At 44.5% G+C, this 12,096-nt stretch overlaps 1 protein-coding gene across 1 annotated transcript in view; it reads right to left on the bottom strand.

The window, feature by feature from the left end:
• The window catches only part of Iqck (IQ motif containing K), a 120,474-nt gene that overhangs the window by 701 nt on the left and 107,677 nt on the right, over positions 1 to 12,096 (bottom strand). Inside the window, exon 9 of the mRNA XM_005391117.2 lies at positions 256 to 281. Within this exon, the coding sequence (XP_005391174.1) occupies positions 256 to 281 (26 nt within the window). The remainder of the gene's footprint in view (positions 1 to 255; positions 282 to 12,096) is intronic.

The following is a 12,096-nucleotide window of genomic DNA, read 5'->3' as shown; positions in this document are numbered from 1 at the left end:
GAAAGAATAATTGGGGATAACGAACAAATTTAAGACTGGTATCTTTTTAAACTATTTGCACTTATATGTGTTTGCAACAGATTCTGTCTTGTGCAGAAAAGATTCTGTTTTCACATGCACCAAGTCTTTTCATTAAAGACATGTCAGAGAAAGCACAATGTGGACATTTTCCTCATATGCACAGGGTAATTTGTGCCTGGCCGGCAAGAGATACAAGTGTGGCTAAGGTGATGTGGTGATCTTGGTTCCAGGTACCTCTTGGTCCTCCATTTTGCATTTCACTGCAGAGAGATGAAAGGGAAAGTTAGGATCAATTTACATATCCAGACATACTTGTGATTTAGAAGCAGGAAACACTGATGTGTGGAGAAGCTCAGGTGCAGCAGAATCTGGGGGGTGCCCCAGGCCTGACCCTGCCAGCCCACCAGAAGGAACACAGGGCTATTGTGCTCCAAGGGCAGACCTGAAGGTACAAAGCCACTGCCATGCTGTCCAGGCCACCCTTCTTTCAGTTCAGAGAAAGGTGGAAAGTGTCTTTTGCAGGTCAAGGTACTGATGGAAGGAGGTTTCACTAAAAATGATGATAGATCCAGGCTTTTGACTCAACCCAGTCTTTCACCACACACTTGTTCCCCTCCACCCACCCAAAGTGAAAAACTCAGGGTATTGCTGGGGTCACTGATCAGAAGAGAATCTTTTCTCTGTTTTAGTCTGGACAAGAATGTGATCCCAGTGAGTTCTGAATCTGCCAAACAGAAAAGTCAGCTGGACACAGCATGGCACTGTCTTGTAAAGAGAATCTCAACAGACAAAAACTGCTCCCCAAAGGAATATGAAAGCCCAGTACCTTGGGTGGATACGGGAGGTCCTTTCGGAAAGAACTCCCCTTTTTTTAAAAAAATTAATTGTGTGGTACTGAGAACTGAACTTAGGGCTTTTACACTGAGCTACATCCCCCTCTTTTTCCCTCCCTTTGTTGAGACCGGATCCCACTAAGTCACTAAATTGCCAAGGTGGGCTGAACTTGCCCTCTTCCAGTCTCAGCTTCCCAGACGTGCACCGTCAGAGCCAGCTAGTTTTAGTTTTCATTTTTGGGGTTCTGGGATGGAACCCAGAGCCTCGCACATGATAAGCAAGTGCACTTATCCCTGAGTTGCACCCCAGTCAACACCTTCAATTTTTTAAGGAGCCTCCTATGTGAATGCCTGAAAGGTTATTGCAGCGGGACCCCAGGCTCCACATATTCATGACTAGTGTCCTGCTAGTAGAAAGATGTTTGGTGCTGTTACCATAGAGGGCTGAGGCTTAAAGTGAGCTTGCTTTAAGGTGCCAGACACAAACACAGAACTGGGGTCTGTACTCATCTCATCCAAGTCATTTCCTGATAAAAGTGGGGTGAATGCCTTTAGCTGCTCAGCCCAGCAGTCTTCAACCACAGAGTAGACACAGGCTTCTCAAGGAGTCTTGGTCATAGTTCATGCCACGGAAATCAATTCCCTTCCCTGACGGGGGTTTCCATCATTTCCATTCCTACTTGATACCGTCTTGAGCCAGTGTGCAAAAATTCCCCAGGCATGGAGCAAGAAAGCAATTTGAAATATTGAGAGCCTCAAAGTCTCCATTATTTTCTGTTAATTACTATAAAAACATACAATGTGTTCTGTGGTTTTGTTCACCACTAATAATTGTACGGGTTAAGCACGCCTAACCTAAAAATCCGGAATTCAAAATACAACAAAATCCAAACCTTTCTGAGCAGTGACTTGATGCTGTGAGTGGAAAATTCCACATTACTGAACTGTGTTAAATGCACAAAATCACTAAAAACATTGTACATAACCACTTTCCAGCTATGTGTATAAAATGTATATTAAACAAAAATGAAAAAAAAAATGAGTTTAATGTTTAGACCTGGGTCCCATCTTCAAGATCTCATTATGTAAATGTGAAACTTCCAAAATCTGAAATCCAAAACACTTCTGGTCCCTTTCAGTCAAAGGATGTGCAGACTGTATTAACTCAACCCAGAATAGTCTTTTTAATAGTGGGAGCCAGTGATCACAGGAATGTCTTTTCAACGTACAGGATGTACCTTTTCTGCCATATACACGGTAGCTCTACAGGCAACCACAATGAAGATGCTATATGTGTCTATACCCCCATCAATGATGACATTGATCCTTCACAGCCAAGGATCCCCTGCAGCTTGCTAACGCTCTCTCAGTGTTCCCCACTGATCCCTGATGGATTGAGTTGAGCACATGATGACTGACTGGAGGTTGGAGAGAGTCCTGATTTGTAGTTTTTGCCATGTCCATGGTCTTATTTCTTTTTTTCTTTCTTTTTTATTTTTTTATTTTTGTCTTTTTGAGACAGGGTCTCACTATGCAGTTCAGGCTGGCCTTGAGCTCACTTTGTAGCCCAGGCTGGCCTCGAAATCACAATGATCCATCTGCCTCAGCCTCCCGAGTGCTGGGATTACAGGCATGCGCCACCACGCCCGGCATCATGGTCTTATTTGAAACTACCAGCATAACTACACAATTCAGAGTTTTAGAAGAGATGTGTACAACTGAACAGAGCTGGGCTGCTCTGGATCCCCACAGGGAGATACACAGGTGAATTTGTGCAGGCAGAACTTCAGACCTGTGAGCTGGTTCTCAAATGTGGCTGGAGGAACATGGGGAAAGAGTTAGAAATGCACATTCAAGGGCCCATTTCAGATATACACAGTCAGAAACTAGGAGCCAAGAAATCTGCATTTTAGCACATATTGTATTGGTCAGCTTGCCCACTGCTGGTACAAAATACCTGACACTTGCAATTTAAAGGACGACAGGTTTAATTTGGCTCACAGTTTCAGAGGTTTCAGTCCATGGTCAACTGGCTCCAAGGCAGAAACATCATGGTGGAAAAGCATTGTGGAGCAAAGTCACTCATGTCATGGCGGCCCCAGAAGCAGAGCACAGAGGAAGAGCACTAGTGAGAGATTTACTCTCCAAAGGTGGTCCCCAGTGACCCATACCTGAATAGGACACTCAGGTGTGAACATCAGTGGATTAATCCACTGTTGAGTATAGCACCACCATGACCCAATCACTTCTCCAAGAATCTCTTAATCCAGTGGCAAGATGAACTGGTATAAAGCCCTGCAGGAGATTCTGATGGATACCAGTGAAAAGGTAGGTCCATTGACTATGGGTTCTCTATCCTGGCTGCATATAAAAATCATGAGGTTGTCACTTCAGAAATTCTGCTGGAGCCACAGACATCAGTATTTAAGCAAAGCTCCTCCATGTTGCAAATGTTGAGCAAGGATTGAGAAACAGAATGTGTTTGGAATCCCTTTAAACAAATGGGATTGTAAGATCCTTAGAGGAGTCTAAGGATCAACTTCTAAGTATCATGCTGGCTGTGAGTCATCCCAGTAGCCTAGATAGAGTATAAAAGGGGAAGAAAGAAGCTGCTAAGGTATCGTGCTTGCTTTGCTACCTTCTGCTTGCCATGGACTATTGTTTCTCTGCCATGTGTGTCTGCCAAGCCACCTTACCTTGGAGCCAGCTAACTGTGGACTGAAACCTCTATAAACTGTGAGCCAAATAAACCTTTCCTCTTTTAAATTTGGACATCACGTATTTTGTCTCAGCAAGGACAGAAAAGTAACTAAGACAGAGGCTAAGGCAGGAGGATTGTCAATTCAAGGCCAGCTTGGGCCACTTAGTGAGACCCTATCTTAAGAAAAATCGTTTGGGCAGGGGTCCTCCTGGTCTGACTTGAACACACCCTTACATAGGTACTCAATAAGAGGAGGGAGGGGGCTGGGTGTAGCTCAGCAGTGGAGCACTGAGTTCAGTTCTACACGGAGCAGGGAGGGCAAGAGAGTGATAGGCAGGCAGAGGTGTGAGAGGCAACAGGGAACACAAGCAGGGCTGCTGAAAGAACCTGATTTCCACCTTAGTTTAGAGACATCATTGCAGCTGGCTCCAAACCCCGACAGACAGATGCCTTGGTGTTGCTGCGCTGTCCTTGTGCCCTTGGCAGGCTGGTGCCCAGCCAGTTCCGGAAGGGCCAGGAAAGTGGAAAATCCCCGAGAGATGCACCAGCTCTTCAGCTTCAATTGAAGGCAGTGACAAGAAAGCCCTTGCATACCAATGAGCCCTCTGTACATCTCTCCTGTCCGGCAGTGACAGGGCAAAACCTCTCAAGCAGCAGGCAGCTCAGGGTGGATAGAGAAAATGCTTAAGATCCAAATGAGGGAGTCAGGGGAGTCAGGGCCATGCAGTGCTGGCCAGACAGCAGCTTGCTATGAAGTGCCACTAAGGCGAGAATACAGATCCCTGGGTCCTTGCACAACCCCAAGAATCAACCCCAGAAGGGAGGCCCAGGAGGCAGTATCCCCAAATACCTTGCTCCCAGGGGTCCCTTTGACCTGTCAAGTTTGGGGAAGAGTGCTGTGTCACTCGGTTTGTTGAGTCAACTGTGAAGCCAGCTTTGAGGATGGCACCTGTGCCTAAAGGCACTGGGAGAAGCACTGGGAGGAAACGACTGAAAGTGCTTCACACCAAGGCTGATCAGAGCAAACCACTGACCATCACCAGCTGCCGTTACTCTCAGGACATGATCTTTGCCCCCAACAAGCTCTTAGTCTGGAGGGGGAGGCAGGCAGATCAACATAGAACTGCAGGACCTGCAGGTACTCACAAATGAAACTGCAGGGAGAATCTGCTTCTCTCAATGGTCTGCAAACACACTGCCACAGACCGTCAGGACCCGTGATCACAGGGGAGACTGCCTCATACATTTAAGTCAGCAACATGTGCAAGAAACCAAAAGCTTCATTTTTTTTAACCCAATTAGCCTTGGCTTTCCAGGGTTTCAGATAGATAGTAAAGGCAAACGCATCTGTGGTATTTATTAAGCTCTTAACACATATTAAGTCAGAGTGAAGTAAGTGCTGTTCTCTTCCCAAGTTTTACAGACTGGGTGATTGAGGTATATATGATTGAGACAGGTTATATAACTAGGCTGAAGTCACACTGTGGGCTGTCTGGCTCCTAAATTTACTGTCCCCTCCCCCTGCCCCCACACAGGCAACTTCAAACTCCTGGGATCAAGTGATTCTCCTGCCTCAGCTTCCTGAGTAGTAGAGACTAGAGGCACAATTTATATTCAAACACGTCAGATCTATAGGGTCACGATCTCACAGCTGCTTCCCACCTCCGGGGTGGGCAAAGGTTTCTGTAGTGAAAGACACAGTGCCCATGCACACAAGATCAGTGTGTGCGCTACTGTGCCATCAGCCATAGCCAGGGTGGGAGAGACCCGAACTCCCAGCAATGGGGGCAGGGGTGGGTATCTGATCATTTAGAAACTTGATGAAACAGAATGAAGCCATTAAAAATGTGATGTTTTGGCAAACTTGAAAAATAAAAAGTATCAAGGGGAAAATACAACGGGCACATTTTCTGTCACTTCTGATGATGTCAATTTAAAATTGCCCCATCCCACATTAACAAATGTCCCTAAGAGGCACAAGGATATCACAGGGGCACTGTATTCTGCCTGACAGCATTGGAAACAAATGTGGTGATGTCACTAAAGCTAAAGCAGAAACTGGGTTTATTTATTTATTGTGGTACTGGGAATTGAACCCAGAGCCCTTCACACTGAGGTACATTCCCCCAGCCCCTTTTTACTTTTTACTTCAAGATAGCATCTCATTAAATCATTAAGTTGCTCAGGCGGGGCTCAAATTTGTAATCCTCCTGTCTCAGCCTCCTAGAGTGCTGAGATTAAGTTGCAAGTCACTGTGTCTGGCTGAAACTGGACTCTTAATCATCCTGCCTCCTGCATTTCTAAAGAAAACAAAGGTTGTTTTGTTCTTTTAGAACAAGTGGCTATTTTACATTCATTCCTGGATGAGATCTTCACAGACATATGCTTTAAATCTGACTGCTCTGTACAAAATTACATTCATTACCTCTAAAACTACATCCACTCCTCAACTAAGTTATAGCCCAGCATCTCAACTATTTTTCCAGAATTTCTACAATATGCAATGCATGAATTGTTGTAAAATTGGGGGATTCTTTCTAAAGGAATCATAGAAAAAAAAGCCCCACAGGGAATCAATGCTTAAGTAGCATTCTTGCAATCAGTCAGCTCCAACAATGAGGAAAAGATGGGAAAGATAAGATATGAGGTCCCTGGAGATCTGAAGCTGCGAGAGTAAGGCGGACACAAAGTTTCCAATCTTGCTAGGTCCACTGTTGGAAGACCCTGAAGACAGGGCCTCCTCCTGTGACACTGTCTTAGTAGAGGGGACCACTCAGAGAAATATTTATGAAATGTTTGCTAGGAAAGGTTTCTAACTAGAAAACAGAAAAATAATGATTCCCCCATTCCCAGTTTGATTGCTAACTTTGGGGTCAAGCGGACTCTGTGTTCAAATCCTGAACACAAATCACTTAATAACGGCTGACATTCCATCCTGGCCACCAGCCTCAGTTTCTTCACTTGAACCAGAGGTATAATAATTTCAATCTGTCCAGTATGGTGTTATACACCTGTAATCCTAGCTACTTGAGAGACTGAGGCAAGAGGATTACAAGTTCAAGGCCAGCCTGGGCAACGCAGCAAGACCCTATCTCAGAATGAGAGAGACAGACACAGAGACAGAGAACTGGGGATATAGCTCTTTGGTTCAGCACTTGCCTAGCATGGTCAAGGTTCTGGGTTCAATCAACAACACTTGTTTAAAAAAGGAAGAAAAGACAAGCCTCACTCTTCACAGAGTCCTTACGAAAATTAAAGGGAACAATGCATGTAAGTGCTGGGTATAGTGTACCAGGGGTATCAGGGCCCGGTACACACGGTCGGTGCTCAGCAAATGAGCACCACCCAAGTGGGGTGTAGAAATATAAGTCAAACTTATGCTAAAGACTTCACTTAGCACCTTTTAAAATTCATAAACTATCTCTCACCTAAGTTATCTTGTAAGCCCAGCTCTCAAACACAGCCAAGAACTTGAAAGTATGCAGAAGAGGCTGAAAGCAGATGTTCTGGAATGCATTCCCTACACTGGTATTTTGTCATAGGACAGCCTCTGAGTGTCCCTGAACACATGTGCTCATGCCTTAAATGTCACTGCCAAACTCACGCATCAGATAACCCAAGAGCAAACTGATTCTAGGATACAATGGTATCCCATGGCTGACAAGAAGGTGTGCAACTTTAACAGTCATCAAAGGAGGTGAAGCCACAGTGAGACAACCACTGTATGGCCCGCAGGATTGTTACAAGGAAAAAGACACGAATACCTATGATCCTCACTACTAGAGTTGGGTAAGGGCTGAGGAAGGAGGACTGCAAGTTCAAGGCCAGCCTGGGCAATTTATTGAGATCTTGTCTCAGAAAAAAAATAAAAAGGGGATGTAGCCCAGTGGTAGAGTATCCCTGGGTTCAATCCCTAGTACTGGGGTTGGGAGGAGAGGGGCAAAACAAATCAAAACAAAAATTCATCATACTCAGTGTGGTTAAAGATGTAGAGGAACAACTAGAAGGCTGTTGCACTCCTGATGGGACTTACAATAGTGTGGTCACTTTGGAAAATGACTCAGGAGCATCTACTACAATTAAACGTGCATCTACTGTAGGACCCAGCAATTCCAGTTCTGCAACTGAAGGGCATCTTTACATTCTCAAAAAAATATAGGAGCAACTAGCAGCATTTTTCATAATGACTCAAAACTGCATACAAATGAAATATCCATCAGTAAATGCACGGGTAAACAAACTGTGATAGTAGTCATATATAGGAATTGCACAAAGCCATGAAAACACAACCTAGTGCTATCCTCAACAATTACAAATTTCCCAGACATATGTTCAACAAAAGCAGCCAGACACAAAGGAGTTCATGCTGTTTTCCAGTTACAGGAAGTTGGAGGATAAGAAAACTACTTTGTAGTGATAGATGTCAGAGTCGAGATAACATTGGGAGAAGGGTTGGGGCCTTAGGGAGCCTGCTGGGAAATTAGCCACCTTACTTATCTTGATTGGGTAGTGGTTCCATGGTGTACCAGTGGTGGCAAACCTATGGCTTAGTTGCTGCAGCAGGCTGGGTTTTTTTTGTGTTTTTTTTGTTTTTTTGTGCTGGGAATCGAACTCACGACCTTGTGCTTGCCAGGCAGGCGCTGTGCCGCTGAGCTATATCCCTGGCCACAGCAGGCTGTTTTTAATCACTGAAAGCTCTAAAAGGTTCCCCATCACTGGTGTAGACACACACAGGAGCTTGCTAAGCTGCACACTCTGACCAGCGCACCCTACTATGTGTACTTTGACCTGAACCCAAAAAAATAAAATAGGAAAAATGGGTAAGAAGAGAACAGACACAAAAATTTGATGATATTTAAATTCAGATCCAAACTTGCAACAGAGTATTAGCAACATCCCAGGATTACTGGGAAATTTGCATTCATGACAGTATGTTCAGGGCCTTACGCACATCAGCCATCTCATGCCTTCTTCCCAACCACCCTGGGAGGGAGCTGTTATCATTGCTTCCATTTTACAGTCTGGCAAATTGAGGCCTAGAGATGGTAAGCAATTTTCCAAGGTCACAAAGCTAAATAATTGAACAAGCCAAGGTTCTAAGCTTTATCTCTTTGTTTACAAAACCTACAGTCTTAACCACCACATCCTACCACCTTGGGACTGGACAGGAAGGCAGAGTTTATATTCCCAAGATTTTATTTACCTTGTCTTACTAGACTGACTTTTTAAGTGAAATTATTTTCTCATTATTAAAGCAATACAGAATTACAGAAAATTTGAAGACTACAGAAGAAAACTTAAAAAACAAAGAAAACAGCTGGGCGTGGTGGCACATGCCTGTAATCCCAGCACTCAGGAGGCTGAGGCAGGAGGATAGTTGTGAATTCAAGACCAGCCTGGGCTACAAAGTGAGCTCAAGACCAGCCTGACCTGCACAGTGAGACCTCATCTCAAAAAAAACAACAGAGCAAAACAAAACAAACAAAAAAACAATAAAAAACCTCTATGCTCTCTTATGTCCACATTGGAAGAACAAATCGAGGAAGGTTCCCTTCAAAGAAATAAATGTTGAGGCTTCAGGGGTAAATGTCAGTGGCCTGGTAAATCTAGCCCCATTTCTTGACAGTGCCAAATGTTGTGTTGTATTATTTTTAGGAAAATTCCGCCAACTCGGAAACCAGGAGGCATTCGGGAGCATTTGACAGGCTTGTATGTGCAATAATTGCAGTGTTCTGCGGCTGACTTCTGAACAGTCACTGCTGTTAACTTAGGGCAGTCTCCTTGAAGGCAGCATTTTAAATGGGAACATCTGGTGCTGGAGGTGGCAAGATGCGTTACAGTGAGACAGAGTCATGGGGAAGAGGGACATTTAATAAAAGGCTTGTTTTCATAGGTGAGGGAAACTGAGGCCCTGTCAGGGAAGGAGGCCACAGAAGCAAAGTCGGCAATGGGCCACCCGAGCAGGGCTTAGTTGCTAAGAACACATCTTAGGGAAGCAGAGAAATTCAGCTTTGAATCCCACCGTTTATCAACTAGGTGACTGAATAAGTCTCTCAACCTGCAGAAGCCTCTGTTCTCTCATCCATAACACGGTGATATGCTAGGGTTTGGAAGAATGTCCCTGCAAAGCTTATATGTTGATGTCTGTTGAAGGCCTGGTCCCCAGCCTATGGCTTGATTACAAGGTGCCAGAACTGTTAGGAGGTAAGGCCTAGTGGAAGGAATCAGGTGTTGGGGGTACCATCAAAGGGGATATTGGGACCCTGGCCCTGCCTTTTCCTTTCTCTCTTACACTCTACCATGAAGTAAAACAGCCTGCTGCCTCCTGTGCTCCCCAGTATAATATGGTACCTTACTATGGGCCCAAAGCAACAGTCCCAACCAGTCCTAGATGGAAACCTCTAAAACAAGGAACCAACACAAACCTTTTCTCTTTGTAACCTGTTATCTCAGGTGTTTTGTTATAGTACTGTAAATCTGACTAACAGGAGTCTAAGACCCTCCCCTCAGTAGAGTACAAATATGAAATATGATTGTACACATTGCACAGTATGTGATAAAGTTTCAGTAAAATTATTTCTTAATTGCACAAGGAATGCAGCTACTATAAAAAATGGAAATATTTATTTTCTAACCAATATTTCAACACATCACTACAGGTAAGCATTAGTTTGTGTTATTCATACACATTTATATCTCTACATATTATTATTTATTTCTACATTTTACTTGACAAGGGTTGCTCTATTTTGCAATTAGCTAAAGTACATGAAGAGTAGTGCTTCAGTACAGCAGTTGAAACAGTCGCCACCTACTAGCTTGACCTTCAAAATTCTGTCTTCAAAAGCCTAGTGAGTCACGGGTGTGAACGAACACAGATGAACCCCGTTAGCCTTGTCTTGTGACTTTTTTAATTTATCTCTGCATTCTCAGCTGCTGCTGCCAAGACTTGAACCTTTAGAAATATCCCAGGCATTCTGAATGAGCTGAGGGTATAAACAATTCTCATCCCATTCAGACTGGCAGGAGCTCTGTGAATTCAATGCTGCCTTTAAGAGAAATGGAAACACATGCTCCAATTTATTTTTAAACAGCAACTCCATAAGTGTCACAAGTTGACAAATAATTGAGAGATTATTTCAATCATATTTAGTGGTTCTGAAACAGTATTCACTGTCTTGATGGCTGACTCAGAACCCAGGGCAGACAAAACTTAGTGAAGAATACCAGGGACCAAGACACCAAAGGTATCAGATATTAAAAGAAGGGAATGAAGCTGAGTGTGGTGAAGCAACCCTGCAATCCCAGCTTTCTGGGAGTCAAGGCAGGAGGATCACAAATTTGATCTTTGCTTGGGCAATTTAGTGATTTAGCAAGACCTGTCTCAAAGTAAAAAATAAAAAGGGCTGATGATGTAGCTCAGTGTGAAGGTCCTAGGTTTAATCCCCAGTATTGAGGGGGGAAAAAGGAATTAACATTCCAGAAATCTCAACCACAGAGTTCTAAGTGCAGCCCCCTGGTGCCCTGAAAAGAAAACATGAATGTTTTCAACCACTTACTAAGGTGGGAAACATCTGTCTCCAAATAAACCTACATTTTTAGAAAGTATGATTCATCTCACCTATGTCACTTTTACTCTGCAAATGTCCCCTACATGCATCCACTTCTACCCATCTCCACTGCCATGAGGTCATCCTGATCCACCCTCCATCTGCAGCCACACTAATCTTTCTATTCCCCCACCTTGCTGCTGACTCTGGACCTTGGGCCTTGTGCATGTTAGGCAAGTGCTTTACCTCTGATCTGCATCCCCATCCCTTTAAAAAATTTTAGACAGGGTTTCCCTAAATCGCACAGGCTGGCCTGGAATTTGTGATTCTCCTGCCTCGGCCTCCTAAGTGGCTGGCATTACAGGCAGGCATCACCATGGCCGGCTATAAAACCCTTCTGATGCTGCCATGGGATCAACTCCAAAGTCTTTACTAAGGTCCCGGGGCCACTGCGCTCTCCTGCTTCATCACAAGGGTCTTTCTGCATCCAGTGCCCTTTTGAAATTCAAGAACACTGTCTGCCTCTCAATCTCAACAAGTCCTTTAGCTTATAGCCCACATCCCCAAGTCTCTCCTAGCACCCAGACCTTGAAAAGCACGGATGGCAGTTTGCAATCAAGTATTCATGTGATTGCCTGAGCAGCACCTGCCTTCTCTGCTAGGCCCTGTTTCTACTACAGCATGGAGCTGGCTTATGTTTTCCATTGCATCCTCAGCACCTGCCTCGTCTGGTCCATTGCCCAGAGCAGGCACTCAGGCAGGCCTTGTTGAACCAAGGAACAAAACTCTACTCCAGCTTCCTGTGAACACCCCAAGCAAGCCCTCTCTCAGTTTCCAGCTGTCAAAAGGACACACACCCTTTGCAGGAACATCAAGGAGCTCCTGTTCTGTGGGAATACTAGATTAGTATCAAAGAGACACAGCTTACATCCGGACTCTAGCACCTACCACCAGCACACCCACTACCCAGTCATGGGCCCTCTGGAAGCTT

The sequence above is a fragment of the Chinchilla lanigera genome, unplaced genomic scaffold (genome assembly GCF_000276665.1).
Source record: "Chinchilla lanigera isolate Chin_1 unplaced genomic scaffold, ChiLan1.0 scaffold00041, whole genome shotgun sequence".
Taxonomy (NCBI): Eukaryota; Metazoa; Chordata; class Mammalia; order Rodentia; family Chinchillidae; genus Chinchilla; species Chinchilla lanigera.
Note: the sequence above shows the minus strand (reverse complement) of the source record. Positions and strands in the feature narration are given on the sequence as shown.